This window comes from Carcharodon carcharias, chromosome 3 (assembly GCF_017639515.1).
Source record: "Carcharodon carcharias isolate sCarCar2 chromosome 3, sCarCar2.pri, whole genome shotgun sequence".
Taxonomy (NCBI): Eukaryota; Metazoa; Chordata; class Chondrichthyes; order Lamniformes; family Lamnidae; genus Carcharodon; species Carcharodon carcharias.
The window spans coordinates 68241493-68267198 of record NC_054469.1 but is presented as its reverse complement, the minus strand read 5'-3'; the positions used below and the strand labels follow the sequence as shown (position 1 = coordinate 68267198).

General features: G+C 44.8%; 1 protein-coding gene across 2 annotated transcripts in view; it reads right to left on the bottom strand.

The window, feature by feature from the left end:
• abcb4 (ATP-binding cassette, sub-family B (MDR/TAP), member 4) overlaps positions 1-25706 on the bottom strand; it is a 290570-nt gene that overhangs the window by 105404 nt on the left and 159460 nt on the right. The window contains exon 5 of one of the 2 annotated variants that reach the window (XM_041183581.1): positions 16467-16614. In XM_041183581.1, the coding sequence (XP_041039515.1) occupies positions 16467-16614 (148 nt within the window). Of the gene's footprint in view, positions 1-14309; positions 14479-16466; positions 16615-25706 lie in introns of those variants that run through there. The other variant, XM_041183582.1, reaches the window with a different exon arrangement.

Sequence of the window (25706 nt, the reverse complement as noted above, 5' to 3'; positions counted from 1 at the left end):
TAGTGGTGATGCCACTACACTACTAATCCAGAAACCCAGTCTAATGCTCCAGTGACATGGGTTCAAACCCCACCACAGCAGCTGGCTGAATTTAAATTCAATTAATAAATCTGGAATTCAAAGCTAGTCTCCGTAACGTGAAACTATCTGGTTCACTAAAATCCCTAATCTGCCATCTTTACCTGCATGAGACTGAAGACCCACAGCAATGTGGTTGACTCTTAACTTCCCTTTGAAATGGTGTAGTGAGCCACTCAGTTCAAGGGCAATTAGGGATGGGCAACAAATGCTGGCCTTGCCAGTGACAACCACACCCATGAGAATGACAAGAAGTGACAAGGAGAAGACAAATTGTTCAGAATAATACAGGCAATAATCACAGTTGTTGTTGTTGTTAACATAACACAGGTGATAAAGCAGGTGAGCTAGTTGGAGCTGTTCTGTCAACAGGATAAATGATAAACAGGTGAGCTAACTGAAGGGAATATTTGAAACTGTTGGCGTGAAAATTCAACAAATTTGCTTGTTGTTGTTAAATTAACTCAATTGTGATAAGGAAAAGCACTCTATCCCCAAAATCCACAGGCCATGATTGCCACGTGTACACCTGCATGGTACTCTCCACTTGCTATGGTTTGAGGAGTCAGTGGGCAAACACCAAATTGTCCTTTGAGCCACCACAGACACATCTCTGGCCCTTGTCTTCCCCATCCAGTGCCAAGATGTCTGTTGGGTGGTGGGGATAGGGTGAGGATGCCCAGACCCCACCACAACCACCCTAGAGGCGATCCTCAGTCCAAGGGTTCAATCCTTTTTTCTTAACTTTTCAGGGATCCAGGTCAGGAAAGTAGGCAATCACCAATGCAGCAATAGAGGGCTGGATTTTACAGCCACCCTCCGGGCCTGTTTTTGGTGGTGGGGTGCGGTGGCACATAAAAAACAAGCAGTGGCAAACCCACCGCCTTCCCACTCACCCCCAACCCGCTCCCCAAAATCGGCAACCCACCCACCATTTTAAAAATATAATTAACAAACAATTAAACCCGTTCCCAAGCCAGTGGTGGACAGGTTCAAGGGGCCAAATGGCTTACTTCAGGACCATTACCACCTAGAAGGACAAGGGCAGCAGATACATGGCAACACCACTACCTGGAAATTCCCCTTCAAGTCATTCACCATCCTGACTTGGAAATATATCACTGTTCCTTCACCATCACAACTAGGGCAACAAGGGCAACTAGGGATGGACATTAAATGCTGGCCTAGCCAGCGAAGCCCACATCCTGTAAATGAATAATAATATTTTTTAAAATTAACCCGTATTTCATGCTGCCAATGTCATAAAATGGTTAATGTGAGCAGGTATTTGGGAAAGGGGAGCCTGCTTTTGAAAACATTTTTGGCACGACGGGAAGGGGGCAATCTGATTGGCCAACACTACTCGAGGGCAGCACTTCCTCCCACTGAGGGGAGGAAGTCCCACTCTCAGCCTGTTTAGCCTGCTGCAGCGCATCATCACTTGCTGCAGGGCAGGCTTTTTTTTAGGTCTGTTGGCTGCCAACCAACATTTATGGGGGCAGCGAGCGATACACCCCCGACATGAAATTCAGCCCAGAGTTTTCATCCTCTTTTGGCTGTTCAGAAGATGCCAGAAATAATGAAGGCCCGATATAACTGAGACACTACACTTTCTGTTGGGTTTCACTGGACCTCTTGCTGACTTACCCCAAAGGAATTTTAGGGCTTCCTGTTCTTACAACGGCACAAGAATTAAACACAGGCGTAGGCCAATTGGCCCCTCGAATTTGTCCACCATTCGATGTCATGGCTGATCTGATTGTGGCCTCAACTCCACTTTCCAGCCTGCGCCCCCCCCCCCCCCATAACATTTGACTCCCATGTTGAGCAAAAATCTAAGTCAGCCTTGAATTTTTTGTATTCATTTGCAGGATATGGGCGTTGCTGGCTAGGCCAGCATTTATTGCCCATACCTAATTGCCCTTGAGAAGGTGATAGTGAGCTGCCTTCTTGAACCGCTGCAGTCCCTATGGTGTAGGTACACCCACAGTGCTGTTAGGGAGGGAGTTCCAGGAGTTTGACCCAGCGACAGTGAAGGAACGGCGATATATTTCCAAGTCAGGATGGTGAGTGACTTGGAGGGGAACTTCCAGCTGGTGGTGTACCCATGTATCTGTTGCTCTTGTCTTTCTAGATGGTCGTGGTCATGTATTTGGAAGACGCTACCTAAGGAACCTTGGTGAGTTTCTGCAGTGCATCTTATAGATGGTACACACTGCTGCCACTGTTCGTTGGGGGTGGAAGGAGTCAATATTTGTGGAAAAGGTTCCAATCACTCAGACTGCTTTGTCCTGGATGATGTCAAGCTTCTTGAGTGTCGTTGGAGCCACACTCATCCAGCTAAGTGGAGAGTATTCCATTAAACTCCTGACTTGTGCCTTGTAGATGGTGGACAGGCTTTGGGGAGTCAGGAGGTGAGTCACTTGCCACAGGATTCCTTGCCTGTGACCTGCTCTTGTAGCCATAGTATTTATGTGGCTAGTCCACTTTAGTTTCTGGTTAATGGTAACCTCCAGGATGTTGATAGTGGAGGAGCCAGAAATGGTAATGCCATTGAATGTCAAGGGGTCATGGTTAGATTCTCTCTTGGTGGAGATGGTCATTGCCTGACACTTGTGTGGCATGAATGTTACTTGCCATTTGTCAGCCCAAGCCTAGATATTGTCCATGTCTTGCTGAATTTGAATAGGGACTGCTTTGGTATCTGAGGAGTTGCAAATAGTGCTGAACATTGTGCAAACATCAGCAAACATTTCCACTTCTGACCTTATGACGGAAGGAAGGTCATTGATGAAGCAGCTGAAGATGGTTGGGCTGAGGACACCACCCTGAGGAACTCCTGCAGTGATGTCCTGGGACTGAGATGACTGACCTTTAACCTCCAGAACCATCTTCCTTTGTGCTAGGTATGACTCAGTAGAGAATTCCACAAACTAATGACCTCAGAGAAAAAATATTCTCCTCACCCTAATCATTGCAGTCTTTTTCTGAACTGAATACATTTTTTGAAGTTTAAAGAACAGATACAATCATCAATAGTCTTTCTTCTTCTCCTCTCTCTCGCTTCCCCCCCCCTTTCTCCTTTCCACCACACACACACAAAATCTGATGTTCTGGCTTGCTAGGCGCAGCAGCTTGTTCAGGCAGGCCATATGGAATGACAAAAAAGGGAACTTAAATTTTATTTGGCCATTTATGAGCAGTTTTGAATATTTAGTCTTTTTTTTTTGTCCTGCTGTCAATTAGGCCTTCATTAACCTTTGTGCTAGCTGTTAAACATAGTGTAGGTGTGGTGGAGGCTCCTCTAATTCTTATATGTGAATGCCTAACCATTGGATGATTCTTCAGAAATATTCAAATCATTGTATGATGAGCTTTTTGTGATATTGCATGAATGAAGGCAACGGGAGGTAATGCAGAGCCAGCACCGTTGACTGACCATATTTACCAAGATGCCAGCAATCATTAACAACTGAACTCCAGTTCTGGAATATCAGAGGTTGCCATGGCAGTCTGGCTAGCGATAGACTGAAATTTGACAACGCTCCTTACAGGCATTTCACAAAATCATCGAATTGTTACACCACAGAAGGAGGCCATTCAGCCCATTGTGTCTGCACCAGCTCTCCAAATGAGCATAATAACTTGGTGCCATTCTCCTGCCTTATCACCGTACCTGCACATTGTTTCTATTCAGATAAACATCCAATGCCCTCTTGAATGCCTCAATTGAATTTGCTTCCACTACATAGTCAGGCAGTGCATTCCAGACTCGAACCACTCCCTGAGTGAAAAAGTTTTTCATCATATCACACTTGCTTCTTTTTCAAATCACTTTAAATCTGTGCCTTCTCATTCTTGATCCCTTTATGAGCAGGAACAGTTTCTCCCTATCTACTCTATTCAGCCCCCTCATGATTTTGAACACCTTTATCAAATCTCCTCTTAGCCTTTTCCTCTTCAAGGAGAACAGTCCCAACCACTCCAATCTATCTTCATAACTGAAGTTTCTCATCTCTGGAACCATGAGAATGATCTGTGCGGGAAAAAATAAATAGCAATAGATTGCCTCAAAATGATGGTGAGATGGTAACAAGAAGGCAAAAATTTACAATAATCACAAAAAAATTAAAAAATAATACAGAAAAAATCTCTGTGCACTGATGATAGTCCGATTATGGAATTCACAGCCACAAGTCATGGTTGAAAACTCTGCAAACTGAATGCTGTATTTGCTGAAAAAAGAGACATGTCGACACTTTTCACCTTGCACTCATCAGGTCATTTTACAAGAATACCAATTAGAGGAGAAAACAACAATTTATACAGCATGAGAAAAGTGCTGATTGGTCGGCACTCTCTTCTCCTACAGTATAAATTGTTGTTTCTCCTTGAAGTGTCCTGATGAGTGCAGGACAAAAAGCGTCAACATGTCTCTTTATTCCAGCAATACTCAAGTCCTGTACTATCAATTGCTATATTTCCTATGTAACAATGATGCCCACAGTTCAAAAGTACTTCCTTGGCTGTAAAGCACTGTGGGATGTCCAGTGATCATGAAGGACGCAATATAAAGAGCAAGTCTTCCTATTTTTCCTTTGAAGCAGAGACCATAGATTCTTTTTAAGAGAATTGGTGCAGTTCTTTCCCTGAGGGCTCCAGCACCCCAACGTTGGGGTCAACTGGGGGTCACAAACCTGTACCGTGTGGGGAACAGCCCAGTGGTGATCTTCCCCAAATTGGCCAATTAATGGCCAGAGAGTGGGCCCACTGCCCAATTAAGGACAGAAGACAGGCTCTCAAAGGTGGAGAGTGAATCAGACACCTTCAAGATCAGAAGATGCAGCAGGCTGCCTTTTCACTTAAGAGAAAGAGGATACATCAAGATGGAGGTGCCCTCTCTCTCCAACATTTAAATAAAAACTGCCAGGCCACCACTGTGGCAAGGGAGTCCCTCCACAGGGTGGCCTGTGGCCGCAGCTTTAACTAGGCCACAAGGATGGCTTGGAGCACTGACCTCTGGTCTGCCACTGGGAGGCCAGCTTTAGGCAATTGACTTCATCCCTGACACATCTGGGAGCCTGGAAAAGTTCCTCCAACTGAAAAATTCCTCCAACAATAGGCCTTAATTGGCCTTTAATTCATTTTTATTGGGTAACCACCACATGTGGGCAGGCAATCCTGCCGCACCCCTCTCATCCCACCTCCAGGGATATGGCCCAAGGGGAGAATGGAGCCAGCAATGCTTAACACGTGTGTGCACCTATTGGGATCTAAAATTCCTGCTCTTGGAAAGTTACTCAAAAAAGAAAAAATGTTAAGAATAAATATACATTTATTTGGCAACTTTAATGTTGTAAAGTATACCAAGCCATTTAGGTTATAGGGTTATTACTTATTACAGTTAGGATATCAGGTGTTACACCAACTACTGTCAGTTAAAAATAAATTAGTTACTGAATTACTGTTGGTAATGAGAGGAATTCGAGTTACCAGTATTACAACAGGCTATTAATGCACTTACAATGAGTTACTATTAGTTACTGGTGGAATCAGACTTCCTCTCAATTCTGGTTTCCCCCATCGCAAACCATTCTCCACCTTTTGTTTTCCCTCTTCCCTGTCCTCAGGCTTTGCCTGTTCAAGGGTGGCCTCCTGGATCTAGTGCTTTCTTGCACAACAGCATGTGCAAAACCACAAGCAAAGATAAACAACTGCAAATGGCCCAATCTTTATAAGATAAATGCATTAAAATTGGAAGCTATCACATGATCAGACAGAATGGGCAGGGCTCCAGCAATACTGTTGGCAAACCTCCATTAGATTCTTAGACTAACCTTTTCCGTAATGTGACACCAAATATTAAATCCTGTTCTGTCCATATAGAAGCAAATCATTTCATAATCTTCTATGACACTGGAGATGTGCACCCCATACATCCCAGTGTATTAACTTTGCTTGATAATGATAGGGTCAGCTCATTTATATATGTTTGCGTCATTTTGACATGCAGGGCACAACATGCTATTAGCATCCTGTTGGTTGAGGTAAGAGTGGTTTTAATGGGGGATTTTAACTTTCATATAGATTGGCAAGATTAGTACATGTCAGAAATATGCGGTTCTTGAGTGTGTCTGGGATAGTTTTCCTACAGCCGACAGGGGTTAGCTATATTAGAATTAGTAATGAGTAATGCACCAGATCTAATAGTGATCATAATATGATTAATATTACAGTGTTTGATGGGGAGAAAGGTGAAACAGCTACCAAAGTTTTAGATTTAGGTAAGGCTGACTTCTACAGGGTGAGATGGAGACTGCTCACATTAAACGGGGCAAACCTGTTAATGGGTAAAATGATGGATCAGTGGAATGTTCAAAAAATAATTTACTATGATATCAAAGCAGTGTAAACAAGTAGTAAGAGCTGTTAGGAAACAGAGATAGTTTAAGTAAGTTATATTTGTATTTGGGTATGTTAAGAATATGGTATATCTTCAATGTTCAAGTTTAATTTATATTTCTGTATTTGTGTGCTAAGAAAAGGAGTCGTGTTTTAGCTTCACTTTAAAAGATGTCTGCATTTTAAATGAAGATTTAATGACTCGAAGGGGAATTAAAGCAAACAAGGTTAGAAAAATAACTGCCGTTGCCTAGCAACAGGGGTGCAGAGAAGGACGCCCCACAGAACCAGAAAAGTAGTTTCAGTTCAGCTGAAAACAGTTTGAGTTCAGTTGGAAGCAGTTGCCAACAGGAGCAGCCTGAAAGGGGCAGATAGCCAGTCCCAAACCAAAGTTCAGTTGAAGCCAGGATTCCAGAGAGGCTGGACAGAAGGGCAGACAGCAAGTCCAAAACTAAAGTTGAAGACAGCTGCCAGGAGAAGCAGGATAGTAGGAGGAACTGCAGAAGCAGGTTCCAGAAACTACAGAAGAAAGGCCCCAAATCCAGGGGAGTGGAACAGAAAAGGTCCCAAGAGGATAGTCTAGTCAAAGGACAATGACAGGAATCTGGAAAAGGTCCTGTTCTGTGGAATTGAAAGTAAGGAGCAGAGAGGAAGCTCAAAACTTCAAGTTTAAAGGAGGAAAGCTGCAGGATGCAGATTTAAAGTAATATAGGCATGCGAGAAGCCATAAGAACCAGGGGGACAGTTGAAGATCCATAACACTTTACTCTGGGCATGTGAAGCAGTGGTGTTCTGTTGGCATAGCTGAGTATATGAGAGACAGTGCATTAGAAGGAGGCTTGAATGCACATCGAAGATCCAGGGGAGAGAAACAACGTAAGGAGAGTTTGAAACCGTGGAGGTGGATCCTTGCGGAAGGCATCTGAGAGAAAGTGTTGGCTTGGGAGAAGATTCCAAAGTGAACTCTTGGAGAGTGGAGATGGGAAACCCCCATGTGAAAGACGGAGTTCAGTGAGACCAGTTGGCTCACAATGTAACAAGCATCTTTGGCAGGGGGGGCTTGGAAATGAGGAGAGATCCATAGCATTTGTTTGAGGTGGCATCTGTCACTTGATTTCAGAATGTGGTGTGTCTGACACTGGTCATCTATTGGTTTACATGGACTCCGTATTTAATGTGAACATTAGAGTATAAGATCGCTTTTGTAACTTGTGTTATCCTTGCAAACCTGTATATCTCTATAAAGGCATAATTGTGCATAAAGGAGTATAATATAGTTCATCTTTTCTTGTTTAATAAATGTTTTATTCTTTTGTTAAAAGTTCATCATGTGACTGTTCAGTAGCCATTCTCCATGTATCTAAACAAAAAATAAAAGTTAGGGTCTATCAAGCTAGGTTCCACCCTGAGATCTGGCTTGTCCAGTAGTAATGCCAGCTGGGATCATAACGGAGCTCTATTTGCCAAAAAACACAGCCTTTGACAACCAAAGAGCTAACGAAAAATATAAAACAAAAAGATAAAGCATGTTGAAATGCAAAAAAATTGCACAGATCCTGCTGACTGGGAAAGATACAAAGAACAGCAAATGATGAGAAAACAGGTAGGAAGAACTACAAAAAAGGAAATATGAAAAGAAACTTGCAGGAGATATCAAAATCAACACTAAAATCTTTTAGTTACATAAACTGCAATGTAGGCCCCTTGAAAACTGGTAACAGTGATATTGTCAATGAAATAGCAGACATGCTGAATAATTAACTTGTGTCAGTATTTACAGCAGAGGAAGAGGTAGGCATGCCAGACATCCTAAAGAAACTAATACTGAGTCAGGAACATTCACTAAAATGAATGTAAGCAAATAATGGAAATTAAGAAAATAATGGCAATAAGGAGTCATACATCTCCAGGACCAGATAGCTTCCATCCAGGGTTTTAAAGGAAATTACTGAAAACATTGCGGATTCCAAATTATAATCTTCATTCGGGAACGGTTCCTTTAGGTTGGAAAATTATGCACATCACCCGGCTATTTCAAGACAGCTGACTGAGGGAAACAAGGTAATAATAGGTCAGTTAGTCGAATTAGTCGAACATCTGTTGTCGGAAAATTACCAGAGTATATGTAAAGGATAAGGTGACGGAACACCTCGAAGATTTTCAGCTGATCAGAGAGCCAGCATGGTTTCAGAAAGCTTTGATCATGCTTGATAAAGCTGACTAAACTTTTTTAAAAGGTCATTACAGTAATGGATATTGTTTATATGGGCATCCAGAAGGCATTTGATAAAGTCCCTCACAAAGCTAGCTAAAGTTGAAGCTTATGAAATTGAAGGCAAATTGTTGACCCAATCATAAAATTGGCAGAGTGGCTGGAGACAGAGGGCGGAATTGTCCCAGACTTGCACAAAGTGCGGTAGTGGGCAAGAAAAATGTTGTTTTACCCGCCAGCAGAAATTTCAGTTTTTCGTGCCATATCATCGCATTCCTGCCTCACTAATTATGCAGCTACAGCAGACACACTGTCTTGCTGATGGGCGGCCTCCAATTTGCCCACCAAACCGTTACCTTGCCACTTCCTCACGCAGGGTGCCATATTCAAACTGCAGTCACACACAAACTTCTCAATGCTTACAGCTCAGGGCTGCTCTTGTGAAGACATGGCCCCAAAAGCCAAGAAGAGTGCACAGAGTGCCCCTGCCCAATTCAGCGATACATCCTTGGGATGCCTTCTGGGCACCACAGAGGCCCAAGGCAATGTCTTCTACCCTCTGCTCTGGCTCCTGGAGGCCCATCAGTCTCACCACTCTGGTTTGGGAGGTGATGGCAGAGGTGGCCAGTGCCAATGCTGCACACAGAGGTCAACCGTCCAATACAGAAAACAGATGAATGATCTTCTCCATGCTGCCAGGGTAAGGCAACCATCTCATCACTAAACTCACACACTCAAAAGGCCATCACACATTCACTGGCATCTCAATCACTGCCAACTCAAGGGACATCACCACTCACTCTCTCACACACACCCTCACATCTCCATCTGGCCTCATCTCCTCCGGAGACTGTGTCCTCAGCCTTCACTATCTTGAGACCACCTGCACAGATCAATACATGCCCCACACACACACCCTGGGAAACGCCCCTTTCTGAATGCAGCCCTCATCCTGCAGCCTCTTCTCTTGCCTGAAGCCACTTCTCCCCCTTCCCCAAACAAGACCTAGTCCTATAGCCATTGAAAAGCCACCCCAGCCTTACTGCTGGTCTGGTTGGTAGAGACCTGCCCGTGAGCCCCTCTAAAAGTGATGCGATGCTGCCTGCAAAGCCTGGCACCGATGACTACAAGTGCTGCCTGAAGCAAGGTTGGCAAACAAACCTTGAAGTCCCGAGCGAAGTGCAGCTCACCAGGTGCATGTCGCTTATGTACAGTTGTGAAACATGTCAATGTGCAATCACGCTGATGTGCCCAGATGATCCACCGGGAGGGATAATTCTGGCGAGCAGGGCTCATAATGAGATGCTAAAGTATTGAAATTAGGTTCCCGACATTCGGTGGCAGGAAAGACGTCCGCTATTGACTGGTGGAGCGGATGATCGTAAACGTGGAACCAATCTTCAACCTTCTTGCCATATTGCTCCCCCCCACCGCCTGCCCTGACGTTGACGCCAACGGGGTCAGAAAGTTCCGGTCAGAGTTAGGAAAAATGGGCAACTCAAATTGGCAGGAGGTGATAAGTGTCCTAAGGATCTTTGTTGGGATCTCAATTATTTCCTGAATTTATTAAACTTAGATGATGGTACAGAAACCCCATATCCAAATTTGCCAATGACACAAAGATAGGCGGAGCTGTATGCAATGTAGATGGAAGCACAAAATTACAAAGAGATACTAATAGGTTAAGTGAATAGGGAAAAAAAAACCCTGTGGCAAATAGATTGAATGCAGGCAAATACTGGGGGTAAAAAGAGTACTTTCTAAATGGTGAAAAGCTAGAAACAGTGGCGGTTCAAAGAGACTTAAGGGCCCAGGTACATAGATCATTAAAATGTGATGAAAAGGCACAAAGAACAATCAAGAAGTCTCATAGAATGTTGGCCATTGTACAAAGGGGTAAAAGTCATGCTTCCAGCTATTCAATGCCCTGGTTAAACCACACCTGGAGCTCTGGGCACCCAAGGATAAACCGACTTTGGAGGGAGTATAGTGTAGGTTTATCAGAATTATATCTGGACTCTAAGGTTAAATTACAAAGATAGGTTACACAAACTAGGATTGTATTCCTGTAATTTCGAAGGTTGAGGGGTGATATAATTGAAGCATTCAAGATATTATGGGAACAGATAGAGTAGATAGAGAAAAACTCTTTCTGCTGGTTGGGGAGGCGAGGACTAGAGGGCATAAAAATTAAAGCCTGATCTTTCAGGAGTGAAATTGGATGTAGTTTCCATGCAATCGGTGGTAGCATTTTTGAACTCTCTTTCACAATCAACAATTGCTGCTAGATCAATTGTTCATTTTAAAACTGAGATTAATAGATTTTTGTTAACCAAAGATGTTAAGGGATATGGAATAAAGGCGGTTATATGAAGTTAGGTCACAGGTCATTTACATTGAACAAGGGGACAGCATCAAAGGGCTAAATGGCCTACTCCTGTTCCGACGTTCCTAAATGGCAGGCATCTATAATCAGTGAAGAGTTAATTTTTCAAAAATTCTTTCACGGGTTTGGGCATACTGGCCAGGCCAGCATTTATTGCCCATCCATAACTACACTTGAGAAGGTGGCAGTGAGCCGCCTTCTTCAACCACTGTAGTCCATCCAGTTTAGGTACACTCACAGTACTGTTAGGAAGGGAATTCCAGAATTTTGACCCAGCAACATTGAAGGAATGCCAATATAGTTCCAAGTCAGGATGGTATGTGGCTTGGAGAGGACCTTGCAGATGGTGCTGTTCCCATTTGTCTGCTGCCCTTGTCTTTCAAGTTAGAAGAGGTCACAAGTTTCGAAGGTGCTGTTGAAGGAGCCTTGGTGAGTTACTGCAGTGCACACTGCTGCCACTATGCTTTGATGGTGGAGGGAGTGAACGTTTAAGATGATGAATAGGGTGCCAGTCAAGCAAGCTGCTTTGTGCTGGATGGTGTTGAACTTCTTGAGTATTGTTGGAGCTATATTCATCCAGGCAATGAGGACTATTCCTCCTGACTTAAACCTTGTAGGTGTTGGACAGGCTTTAGGGAGTCAGGGGGTGAGTTACTTGCCACATAATTCCCAGCCTCTGACCTGCTCCTGTAACCACAGTATTTATCTGGCTGATCCAGTTCAGTTTCTGGTCAATGGTAACTCCCGGATGTTGATAGTGGGGGATTCAACGATGTTAATGCCACTGAATGTCACGGGGAGGTGGTTAGACTCTCTCTTGTTGGAGATGGTCAATGCCTCGTCCTTGTGTGGTGCATATATAACTTGCCACTTATCAACTCAAGCCTGAATGTTGTCCAGGTCTTGCTGCATATAGGCACGGACTGCCTTAGTAACTGAAGAGTCATCAGTGGTGCTGAATATTGAGGCAATCATCAGGGAACATCCGTATGATGGAGGGAAGGTCATTGATGAAGCAGCTGAAGATGGTTGGGCCTAGGACATTACCCTGAGGAACTCCTGTAGTGATGTCCTGGGACTGAGATGATTGACTTTCAACAACTACAGCCACCTCCTTTGTGCTAGGTATGACTTCAACCAGTGGAGAGTTTTCCCCCTGATTCCCACTGACTTCTGTTTTGCTAGGGCTCCTTGATGCCACACTCGTCAAATGCTGCCTTAATGAGGTCAGGAGCTGAGTGGCCTGGTAGAACCCAAACTAGCGTCAGTGAGCAGATCACTGCTGAATAAATGCTGCTTGATAGCACTGTCAACAACATCTTCCATCACCTTGCTGTTAATGGATGTCCTGGAGTACTCACCTTTCTTCCTTAGATCCCTATGCAAGCCTCCACTAAAATTCACATTGGAAACCGATGCATTGCCCTTAGAGCATCACCCAGGCAAAATCAGCTGTAGGCCCGCCGACTTGTCAATGGCCAATTGAGGCCATTGACAGGATCATTTAAACAATCAAATGACCTGCCCGTCCAACCTTAAGGTTAGCAGGCAGGCCAGGAGCCCCGGCGGCAAATAAAGAAAACATGAAACTCATCCAGTGGCAGGTTTTAAAAACATTAATAAAGTTTTTCTGTAAGTTATGAACATGTCCCATCTCATGTGACATTGTCAAATGAGGGGACACATCAGGGAAATTTTGTTTTTGTACCTTTACCATTTTTACATTTGGAGCCGATCTCCCTGAGGCAGCATTTAGCCTCAGGGAGATGTACACTTTTTCATGCGCATGTGCGAAAGAGCGCGCACTCGGTTCTAGGGAATTCCCCTGCACCCGCACAGGGAGTGCATAGCACTTCCTACCAGACATCACGCTGGGCGGGCCTTAATTGGCCCGCCCACATAAAATGGCAGTGCAGCCCGCTTCGCTGGAGGAGATCAGCTCCTCGCCAATTCTGCCCGTGGTCTCACCAGTGATGTGTACAACTGAAGCATGACCTGCCTATTTTTCAATTTCCCTAGCGATAAATAATAACATTCTACCAGCTTTCCTCATTACTTGCAGTATCTGCTTACTAGCCTTTTGTGATTCACGCACGAGAAAAGCCAGGTCTCTTTGAGACTCAGAGCTCTGCAATCTCTCATCATTTAGATAACATGCCTTTTTATTCTTCATGCCAAAATAGATGACTTCACATTTTCCCACCTTATACTCCATTCGTCAGGTCTTTGTTCACTCACTTAACCTATCAATGTCCCTTTGTAACCTCCTTACGTCCTCTTTATAAGCTGAATTTACAGTCCCTTTTTATCTGGCTAATGGAGCTAATTCATTCTCTCACCATTTGCTGTTTCAAATCCATCAATAATGTTGAACACTTCTATCAGATTTTCACTTTGCTAACATGGTTCTGCTTTGCTTTGCCATCAAAACGGTAAATTTTCACCTTTACCAACTGCCATAGCAGATGACCTGCCCTCTATAGAATATGCCAATTTTAGCCCCATTTAAATCATTGGAATTCACATTAGTTGTACCTATAGATGGATGGGGGTTCATTGCGTTAGATTACTGCTTAGATGGTCAATATCAAAATCTAGCCCTGTATTTTCCTATCACCTGATGTCATGCTTGTGAAAACATACTGTACCTTTCTCACGGCTTCCACATCCAAGCCACATGTTTTTCTTGTTCCAAAGGTATGACAGAGCAGCAATTCAGTGCTGTGAACTGATGCTGACTCTGTGGATTTCTCCAGATCAACATGACTGAATTATTTTAGGTGAGTGTTTGGCAGTGTATCCTCATGTGATCTTGGGAACTTCCCGTAGAGAAGTGGAAGTAGAATGGTTGCTGAAGCAGCAGGTTACATATTCTTCCTCCTTCTAGCCCTAACTCTTTCTAACTAGCAATTCTGACTCCTCTACCATCACCCTGACTGAAATGAGTTACCCTAGTATAGATTGGGGTTTGAAACCTGGGATCTTCATTATTATTCTAAACAAGCTAAGCTCCTGAGCACTGAGGCAGCTCATTTCAGTTTTAGTGTGCATGTTGTGTAATTTTATAAGGAGAACGTAGACTCATAAAAATCAAATCACATTATTTCCTGTCACCTTTGCACACGCACAAGTCAAAGTTATGACATAATTAGTTAGTTAAGACACATCTAAGTTTAACCACCTTGTACAAACCTTTTCCCTACTCTGTAATATATGCAATCTTGCTCTTACCTGTCCTGGGAGTGTTTGATGGGGGCGGTGTAGAGGGAGCTTTAAAAAAAAATTATCACAAAGGAAGATGATTGTGGCTATTGAAGGCCAATCATCTCAAGCCTAGGAAATCACTGCAATAATTCTTTAGGATATTGTAAGTCCAGTCATCTTCAGCTGCTTCATCTATGACCTTCCCACCATCAAAGGTCAAAATTGGGATGTTCACTGATGATTGCAATGTTCAGTCCTACTTGCAGCTCCTCAAGTAATGAGACAGCCTATTCCAACATGCAGCAAGAGCTAGGCATCAGGAAATACAAGAGCAGCAGGTACATGAGAATATCTCCACCCGCAAGATTCCCCTTTAAATTTCACAACATCTTGGTTTAGAAATATATCATCATTCTTTCATCATCGCTGAGTCAAAATCCTGGAGCTCCCTTCCTAAAAGCACTGTGGGTTTACCTATACCTCATGGACAGCAGCAGTTCAACACATTTGCAAGAGCAATTACAATGGACAATAAATGTTGGTCTTGTCAGTGATACCAATATTGCATGAACAAATAAATAAAAGAAAAATTAAATGACTCACTAAATTTAATTGTTTTATGCCTGTTTTTAGACCTGAGTTCCATGCTTGAAGTCTTCACCCTACCTGGGTGGTCCAAGGCACAAGAATTAGGTCTTGTGCCTCATTAATGTTACTTGGGTTAGCTGCCAGTGCCTATTAAGTCTCCATAGGCAACTTGCCAATTTAAGGAAAATAATGTCAGGCCACTTGTCTTGCTTGTGCTATTCATGGTCCAAAGTAAGTCCTAGGAATAGGGGAATTGACTGCCAACAGAGGTGAGTGGGAATACAATGGAATCATGGAAGCTAGAGAAGCCGCGAGAGAATCCTAAACAGAACAAGCCTAGTTCTGACCCCATTTATCAATATCCAGTTTCACAGAGTACCTAAAACAGCCATCAGGCCTCTCATTTACAAATGAATAAAGATTAACACCTTTTTCAGGAAGCCAAACGGGGACCTAAATAATGGCCTGAATAATTATCAGGCCAAACGTCTTTTCGACATACTTTGGGTAAGGAAGAAGAATAGCCCTTATTCTGCCTGTTTTCTGCCTGCAAAATGAGCACATTGAGTTCCAAATCCTGCTCCACAGTCTGTGATGATCTTTTATTTTTGGAATAACATATAATGGGGCGATTTAATCAAAGGTATTTTAAATTATTAAAGGATGGGATACGATAGATAGAAATCAAGAGCAGAGACCCATAGACGCAAGCATAAATGTAAGGGATTTAGAATCGGGGGCAAAAGACGTTGATTCACACAGAGAACTGAGTCTGTCAAATGCACTTCAAGGTTAGTGGTTGAGGCAGGAACTTTGTCAAAATTCCAGGTGACATTGGTAAGGTGGATGAAGGAAAAAAGGCTTTGAAGGTATATGGGAACAGAGTGAATAAATGTGATTAGAGCCATTGGTTGACATTGAAGCTAACACAGGTTGATTGGGCTGAATGTCTTGTTTTTCTGCTTTAACATCTATGTATTTAATCCAGGTGACCGGGGGTCTCACCTGCCAGCTGGAGGACCAACGAAAGCCCTGCTTTGCATCCTTTCGGGAATGCCCACTATTAAGCGTAAGTCAGCCCTTCCCCAGGATTAAGGGCCTCAGTGGCGGAAATCCCCAAGAATTGCCGGACCTTCCTAACTGTCATCTAAAAATATCTAGAAATATCTGATAGGTTTATGTTGAGAAAGCAGACAAAAAATAAAAGTGACTATTAGCTTGTGTGTGTGCAATGAAACCAACATTACCATTGCTATGTTAATGCATCTTCTGATGCATATTTATATATCAAAACAAGAAGTTGCACCAAATATTTTCCAAATTAATTATTAATTGCACAGAGTAACAGAATGTCTAGATAAATAAAGTGGTTCTAGGAATGCACTAGGGTTAAATTATACTAGGCTCAATTTTAAGTAGCAGTGTGGAACCTCTGTAATCAGCAACATTACACTGTTAGGAAACCTTTCATTCGATACAAAAAAACTCCATTCTGTCATTTCCTCTGTTCCATATAGAAAGCCTGGAAAAAGGTTGCTAAATATTTACATAAAGGAACAAGAAAAGTAATCAGATCCAGTAAAGTTGTGCACTTACTCATGTTTTCCGAAATTTCATTCTGGATAAAGCTGTCAGTCATCTCTCCAAATACTATGACCATGAGAGGGAAGCCAGCTCCATGAATTAAAGCAGCTAAACTGCCAAGCACCATCAGCAGTTTGTCTACACAAGCTGCATAGCGAAACTAAATAAAAATAATACAATAATATATAAATCTTATTATCCTTTTTCAAGGCAAAATTACAGTAGTACACATACATTATTACTTTTATCATCAGATAGGTGTATATTCAAATCCTAAGGCAGCCTATTTCTCAAAACTCACCTGTCACAGTTGAGATGACTTTCATTAAAGAATTGATTATTAATCATATCATAATTTCTTTGCCAATTCTAAAGTTTGCCTTGTCTGTTATTCATATGTTAAATTTGGGGGGATAATTAGAGGAGGGAAAATTTTAAGTCTGAATATCTTAAACAATAAAGAACTATATTATTATGGAAATGCACAGCAGAAAGTTAATGTTTAACAGAACCACAATGCTTACACTAGAGAAGCCCAGTATCTTCTTTAAATTAAAAAATTGTTACAGGTACATAGGCAACATTGGCAAGGTAATATTTACTGCCCTAGTTGGCCTAAAGGGCAGTAAGCATCAACTGCACATTGTGGAGCTGGAGTCACATGTAGCCCGTAAAGAGTGGGAATAGCAGTCTCCCTTCCTGAAGGATGTTAGTAAACCAGTTGAGTTTTAAAGACATTCCAGCGGCTTTCTTGGGGCTGAATTTTGCCCTTGTTGGGCAGGCGTGGCGGACAGGCCTGGGAGCGGCCACAAAACCAACTGCCGCCCGTGATTGGGCCCCTACAGTGATTTCATGCTGGCGAGACAATTAAAACCCGCCCAGGTCAAACGCAGCTCCACGCTTGTCGAGAAGGGCCAAGGGGGGCGGGGGCCTGTCGGTTGCCGGGTTCAATGCCGACACAGCAGCCTGTCTAAAAACAGCCCAGGCAGCCCCTGGAAGGCTGCCGCGGAAGGACATCTGTTCCGTGGTCTCAATATCAACGTTATGGAGTTGGGTGCGGCTGGATGTGGCAGGCGGGAGGGCGGGTTGGGTGGGCACTTGGCCCCCCGCTTTTCCCATGAGTGCCTCGCTGTCCTGCTGGAGGAGGTGGCTGCCAGGAGGGACACCCTCTTCCCTAGAGATAGAAGGAAGAGGCCACCGCTCCTCACCGAGAGGGCGTGGGAGGAGGTGGCAGCCTGGATAAGCAGCCATGATGTGGTGCGGTGCACATGGGTGCAATGCCGGAAGCGCTTCAATGACCTGCTGTGTTCAGTAAGGGTGAGTATCGTGTTGGCATGGGTTAGTGTACAGAAGCGTTAAAGTGTGACCATCCCCCCCGTGGACCTCAGGGCTGTTAGAGTCTGAGTGCCAACTGTCAATGACGCTGGAGCTGGCTAAAGGGATGAGTCCTTACTGCTTGTACTGAGTGCCTTGTGGCTCAAAGCCCATGACTCGGATGTGCCCTGCGAGATGTTCCTCAGCTGGGGTTTTCCAGGCTGTAATGGCACTGCAGGTAGAGAGTGGACTAAATCAATGCTCCTCTGTCCTTTCAGGAGAAGAAAAGCCATAACCGAGCAGAGAGGTCACGTACAGGCAGAGGCCCATCTAACCTGCTGCTGCTCTCTCGGTTTGAGCAAGACGCCCTTGAGCTGGAGAGCCAGCACACTCTCCATGCAACCGGGCATGGAGAGGAGGGGGTGCCAGGCAGAGGTAAGAGCGCATTGCACAGAGTTGGGACTCTCAGACCATACAACCATTCTAGAGCAGTCTCCTCATTGATGTAGCCTTGAACCTGGCGTCCGCATTGATCACTGGAAGACGATGGCACCATGATGCAGATCTCCATTGTCTCACCAGGATCCCTGGTATGCACAGTGACAGTGTAATGACTTTAACTAACGACAGTCCTTCTTCTCCCTTTTAGGTTCGCCAGCAGGCGTTCCATCTGCAGGTCCCTAAAGGTCACCCTGACGCAGAAGATGACTGGGTGTCACTCTCACCTGCATCACACCCGCTTTCTGGAGCAGGCACCAGTGCAGATACCAGCACCTCAGTGGGCATTAGTTCGGTGGCTAATATCACAGTGCACATTGGTGAAGACCTAATTCACACTCGCTTGAGGTGGAGGTGCCAGGGCACCAGCAGTTGGAGGACGACTGGAGACCAGGACAATGCTCAGTCGAAGGCTGATGAGCCTCTGGGATCTTCCATTATGCAGCAGATGCTGGATTTCCAGTGGGATGTGCGGGGGGATCTGGTGGAGATCCATGAGGGTCTGCGTGCCATGGTCTCTGTTGTGGAGGAGTCCAGGCGGAGCATGAGCACTGCGCTGAGCACACTACCTCCTCCATTGACAGAATGGCAACTCTCATGGAGAGACAACTCTAGGGACAGAATGAGGTGTTCCTGGGGTTGCACTCGGACCTGCAAGCCCTCACATCAGCACTGAGCTCAGGTGGTCATTGTCAGTGGGAGTTGGATGAGGCACCCAGTATCCCAGCTAGGTTCCCGTCCATCAATGGTGAGCAGGGAGGTCCACAGTGACTTTACTTTGGCGCATGAGTTGCCTGTCGTCTCTGTGGGCTCCTCTCAGGGTGCTCTGGATGACAGCAGCAGCTCCTCCGTCCCTCTGCCAGTGACTGTGGCATCTGATGAGGCTGTGATGACTGGGGAGATGCCAGCCATGGCACTGACCGCTCCCTCCCAGGCGGAGCCAGCACAGGCTCCATGGGCCAGAGGACGACTGCCAAGGTCATCAAGGCCAACAAGACAGCAGAGTCAGCAGGCTGTCTCCAATGTTGGTGCCAGCGAGGGGTGAGTGGGGTGGGGGGTGGCATCTAGACATAGCACTTAAAAGCATAAAAGTTAAAGGCACCATGAGCACAAGAGGGACTGGTCATGGGTTATTTTATGTTCATTTATGTTTAGTTAATGTATACTGGTCTGGGGCTTCAAACCAGTGAGGTTGATCTAAATCGCCTGTTCTTGTCAAAATGATATAAATCTGATTTTGTCATCATGGCCTGAGTATGCTTCACCTTTTTATTTCATTGGTGCAGGGTACACCAGTATGTAATGCTGGACGTGAGTGGCTCTGAACTTTATTGCACAGATACTGAGTTTTCTTTGGGTTCAAATGAAAGGGTCCTTTCAGATATCTGGGATGGAGGCAGCAGCCCTGACATGCATTTGAAGCTGATCTCTGGTAGCCTAGTTGAAGAAGTGTTGGATCATGGTGTCCCTGGTGCCCCTGCCTCCCTGGAGGTTACCGAGGTCTGGCTCCATACCCTCAGCACTCCCTTCACCGTGTTCATCTTCCGACTCACTACTAGATTCATCATCTGTGGCCTCTGCAGCTGGGTCAAGATTCACTTCCTCTAGTGGGACCCCCCTTGCCAGTCCCAGATTGTGGAGAGCGCAGCATGCAACCATGGTCAGTGATGCCTGCTCTGTGGGGTATTGCAGCACGCCCCCGAATGGACCAGGCATCAGAAATTCATCTTGAGAAGACCTATGCCCTCTCTACCAATGCCCTTGTGGAGGCGTGGCTCCTATTGTAATGCTGCTCTGACCCTGTTCTTGGATGGCGGAGAGGCATCATGAGCCATCTCTTCAATGGATAGCCCTCTTCATCCAGCAGCCATCCATCCAGGCGGGCTGGAGCACTGAAGGAGGTACCTAGGAGTGTCTGAAGATGTACGCATCATGGGAGCTGCCAGCGTACCTTGCATACACTTGCAGAATCTGCATCCTGTGGTCACACACTATCTGCACGTTCATAGAGTGGAATCCCTTCCTGTTGACGAAGGCACCCGGCTGACCGACTGGCGCCTTGATGGTCACGTGTGCAGTTGATGGCCCCCTGGATGTGGGGGAAGCCAGCAATTGCTGCAAAGCCTCTGGCTCGTTCAGCCTGGCTGGACTCGTCCGCACGGTAGAGAATAAAGGTCAGTACCTGCCTGAACAGAGCTTCTGTCACTAGCTTGACGCAACTGTGGACAGCTGATTGGGAGACTCCACAAAGATCCCCCACTGAGCCCTGGAAAGAGTCGGAGGCATAGAAGTTGAGGGCCACTGTGACATTCAGAGCCACTGGCATGGGGTGTCCACCCACACAGTCGGAGCTGATCTCAAGACCGATCATCTGGCAAATGGAGCTGACAGTCTCCCTTGAGAGGCAAAGCCTCCTTCAGCATTGCACATCAGACATATTGAGATAACTGCATCGCCACCTCTAAACCCTGGCAACAGGATAGAGGTGTCTTCTGCAGCCTCTTCCGCCTCGGACTACCTTCTGGCCCTGTGCCCCTTGTGCCTGTGCCTCTCCTCCCACAGGTCCCTCCCCTGGACACAGCACGGGTACATGTGGCCTCCTCTCCCTCTGTCCCTCTCTTCCACCTCAGAGGAGGTGCCACTAGCTGAGACCACGATCCCCATTACCATTGCTGTCTGATACCTCAAAGGGTCCACACGGTTTGAATCCTTCAGGGGCCTGGCAGACAGCTGCTAAGAATGAAGGCCCGAACAGAGATGACGCTGCCAAATAGCAACCAGCTGCAAGCTGTCTCCAAAACTCCGCACTACTCACACTGGCAATGCTGCTGACCCCTTTTATCCCGCCCTTGGATGAGGTTTGAGGAAATGCCAGCTAGCTGTCTGCCCGCTTCTCCCATGCGATGAGCAGGAAAATCACACAGGCAATGAAAAATCTGACAATTGCATTGTTAAAAGCCTTAAGTGGCCTGTTAATTAAAGGTGGGCCTTGATCTGGCACCCATGCATGCCCGCCGAGTGAAAGCTTATGAGAGTGTGCGAAGACATCAGAATGCTCGCCCGGTGTCATCGCACACTATTTTACTCTTGCTCGGGTTGGGTGCACACCTGCCCGACGAGGGAAAAACTCCGCCCTTGGTTATTTTCTTGGTGCAAGCCCACAATTTACCAGATTTATCCAATCAATTTCACAACTTACCATGGCCAGAATTATTTTTTATATTTTGTTCAGCCAATGTGGCTGATGCATGCATCCATACATGCATTACCATGTCCAATATCGTTAATTCAGGTTACTAATTCAAGTTATTCATAAACTGCACCCACCTCCAGAGTTTTTGCTCAAGTGAGAGTGCACACTTTCTGTATGGGCACATCTTACTTAGATAAGCCAGGAAACTTACATGCAGATTGACATAACCAAGGTTTAAGAACATAAGAAATAGGAGCAGGAATAGACCATATCGAACGTCGAGCATGTATGTACTGTGACAGGGAAAAATAAGCAAATAACATGATACATCAGTTTTGTCTCCATCCTAGCTGCCAAGTAGCAGGAACATTAACCAGTTATTTACTCTGATGAGTTGTATGATTTTAGCTAGTTAAGCTCCAGCAATACACCTGCACACAATTTGATGACCCCGAAGCATTGTGTTGATTCAACACAGTCATGGCTGATCTTCAGCTTCAAATCCACTTTTCTGATCGCTCCCCATATCCATTGATTCCCTGAAAGACCAAACATCTGTCTATTTCAGCCTTAAATATATTCAACAATGGAGCATCCTCAATCTTGTAGGGTAGAGAAACCCAAGGATTTATAAACATTTGAGCAAAGAAATTTCTCCTCATCTCAGTCCTAAATGATTGGCCCCTTATCCAGAGACTGTGCCCCAGTGTTCTAGATCCCCAGCCAGGGAAAACAGCCTGTCAGCGTCTACCCTGTCAAGCCCCTTCAGAATATTGTATGTTTCAATGAGATCATCTCACATCCTTCTGATCTACGGAGGACATATATCCAATTTACTCAGCCTCTCATCATAGGGCAACCCTCCCATCCCAGGAACCAATTTAGTGACCATTTGGTGTACCACCTCCAATGGGCTTCCAAAGAATAAAACAAACACAGTTTGGGAGGGGTTGGGGGTGGAGATCACTTTTGCAACATGCTGACGATCCAGGAAACTTCACATGAATGCGGCATCAGGGCAGACCTTCAAGTGGGAGGGTCTTTAAAAGGCTCACAGATGTAAAAAGCAATTCTGTTGAGGTCTTTATTAAATGTCTCTTGTTAACATTTTATTTTGCTGGCACTTAGGCTTTCATGAACATTTGTGCCAATTGGGGGTGACCTCTTTAACTCTAGCTCCCTTTAATGGTACAAGGAGGCATTCCATCAAATTGTCGAAGATGACATTTTAGGAGAAACAAGATGATGCTACAGAAAGTTACCAGGCAAGTCGGGATGCCAAAGAGGTTTGCCACGCTCATCGGCTGGCATGAACATTTTCAAGGTGAAATAACTTTGCTTTGACAGATGTAGTTCATAGTGCATTTTACCAAAGAAAATTATGCCAGCAGACACCAGTGACATCGCTATGGGATGCTACATACTGAAACAGTCCAATTACAACATATCATGGTTTGCATGAAGACAAATGGTCAAGGACCAGCACTGCTTGATTATCACACATGACAAGATGCCAACCAATTCTGTAGGCTCTGGCACACCAAATCTTAAAATGACATAGAAGCCAAGCAAAACCCTTCTTATAACCAACTTATGCAGCATTACTTTCACTTCACCATGGAAAGCATAGCACAGAAAGACCATTCAACACATTGCACCTGTTCTAAAACTTTGCTAGAGCAATCTAATATGAGCTCCAATACCCTGGTCTTGCCATTTGCATGCACCTGCCTCTGTTTCAAATATTTATCCATTTCCTTTAAAAAATAACAAATGGTCTCTACTGCAACCCCCGTAGCAAAGCATTCCATGCTCCAATAACACTTTGTGTATACTTCTCCAAATTGTTTCACTCTCAGTGACAATTTTAATTGCTACTGAATCCAAACCAAAGATATATGAGAGAATTTTCCCTGAATTGCATTAAGTGCGGTGGTGGGTGGAAAAAGACCTATTTCCCAATAACCACAAAGGTGGGTTTTTACGCCGTGTCATCTGCTTCCTGCCTCATTAATTATGCAGCCACAGGAAACACACTGTATTACTGTCAGGCAGCCTCTGAAACACCTGTGACGCTGCTATCTCACATTTCCTCACTCCAGGTGCCATATCTAAACCGCAGCCATGCACACAAAGTTCTCAATGCTTGCAATCCAGGACAGCTCCAGTGAAGACATGACCCTGAAAGCCAAGAAGGGTTCAGTGACCCATCAATGGAAGGCCTTTTGGAGGCCCACTGTGATATCCTCCACCCGCGCTGTGGCCACAGGAGGTCCAGCAATCTCACCACTCTGGCTTGGGAGGCAGTGGCAGCAGTGGTCAGTGCCAACACTACACAGGAGAGATTGGCCATCCAGTGCAGAAAGAGGATGAATGTTCTCATCCATGCCAGCAGGATAAGGCAACTTTCTCATCACTCTAAACTCACATGTTCACAAGACCATCACATATTCCCTGGCATCTCACTCGCTGCCAGCTCAAAGGACATCATCACTCACTCTTTCACACATACCCTCACATCTCCATTTGGCCTCATCTACTCTGGAGACAGCCTCCTCAGCCTTCGCCATCTTGAGGCCACTTGCACAGATCAACATGTGCCCCCGCACACTCCCTGGGATACCGCCCCCCCAGTCCTCCCCTTCCTCAGTACAGCCCTCGCCCTGCAGCCTCTTCTATTGCCTGAGGACACTTCTCCCCCTTCCCCAAGCAAGCCCTAGCGCTGCAGCCATTGAAAAGCCAACTCCACCTTATGGCTGGTCTGGTAGGTAGAGATTTGACCATGAGCACCCCGCTAAAAGTGATGTGGTGCTGCCTGTGAAACCTGGTGCTGATGCCCACGAGTGCTGCCCAAAGCCAGGTAGGCAAAAAATCTCAGTCCCAAGCAAAATGCAGCTCGCCAGGTACATGGTGCTTATGTACCGTTGTGAAGCACATTAGCATGCAATCACGCCGATGTGAGCTCATGATTCAATACGGAGGGATGATTTGGAAAGCAGGGCTTATAATCAGGTTTAATGTATTGAAATTAGTTTTCTGATGTGCGTTGGCGGAAAACGCAGCCCACTATTGACAGGTGAAGCAGACGATTGCAAACTGTTTTTACATCGACACAAAACCCATTTTGTGATCTTTCGATATTTTCTGCTCCTGCCCGTTATGATACCCACTGCAAACGGGAGCAGGAATCCCAGTCACGGTACTTAGGTGTTCACTCTACAAACCTTCTATTACAGTTATTCTTGGCCTTCTTTGTTCAATGAAAATATTTCCATTATCTCAAGTTTCCCTTCAGATCTTTAATTTCCACCCCAGAATCATACTGATAAACCTATGATATATACTCTCTAACGTTTTAATATCCTTGCTATAATCTACAGCAACTATGCTCTAGCCATTACTCTGTATAAATTCACATTACATTTTCACTCTTGTGCTCTATGTCCCAAATTATAAAATCCAAAATGCAGTTGGCCTTTAAATGGCTTCACTTACCACTGATACTTTCAGGGAATTATGTAGTTCAATTGCTAGGTCATCCATGTGCTTCAGCATCTTTCTATTAAATATATCTTTGCATTCATTGTTTTCCTTCCAAAATGTATAACCTTGCACTTAAGTACATCAAATTGCATCTTCCACTTGTCTGCCTACTCCACTGACTGATCAAAATTTTTGACAGTCTTTCTTGCTATTTGTCAAACTCCCTATTTTTTTGTTACATGAAAATCTCTGTTATCCAACATGCATCATGAATGGGAGGTGCCGGTCAATCAGACATGATGGTTAACTGAGATATAAGGTCACTTCCGTGTTTTCATCTAATGTGGGTGTTGAGGTCTCTAGAGGTGCGGGAGTGCCTAAATCAAGTGACAGTGCCAAGGGGAGATGGTGCTGCAGAGCAGTGGAAAGCTGAGACCGGAGCAAGGACAGGCCGTCAATAACTATTATCAGTGAGATATCTCCAATCAAAAAACAGACCCAACCTCAGAACTCCAGCTAATAGAGAATTCCAGTTAGTCGAGTGCCAGATAGCAGAAATTTGACTAAATCAGCAAATGTCAAGGTTTTTTTCCTTAAGCCCAAGTCCAAATCATCTGAACATCCATCTTTCTATCCATGTTGTTACATTTTCTCTTAAACCACATGTCTGAATTTTACAAACATGCCTCTTGTGAACTCTACAATTCACTATCTTCTAAATATCTATGCACATCCCATCTGCTGAATTCCCTTTTCTTGATCTA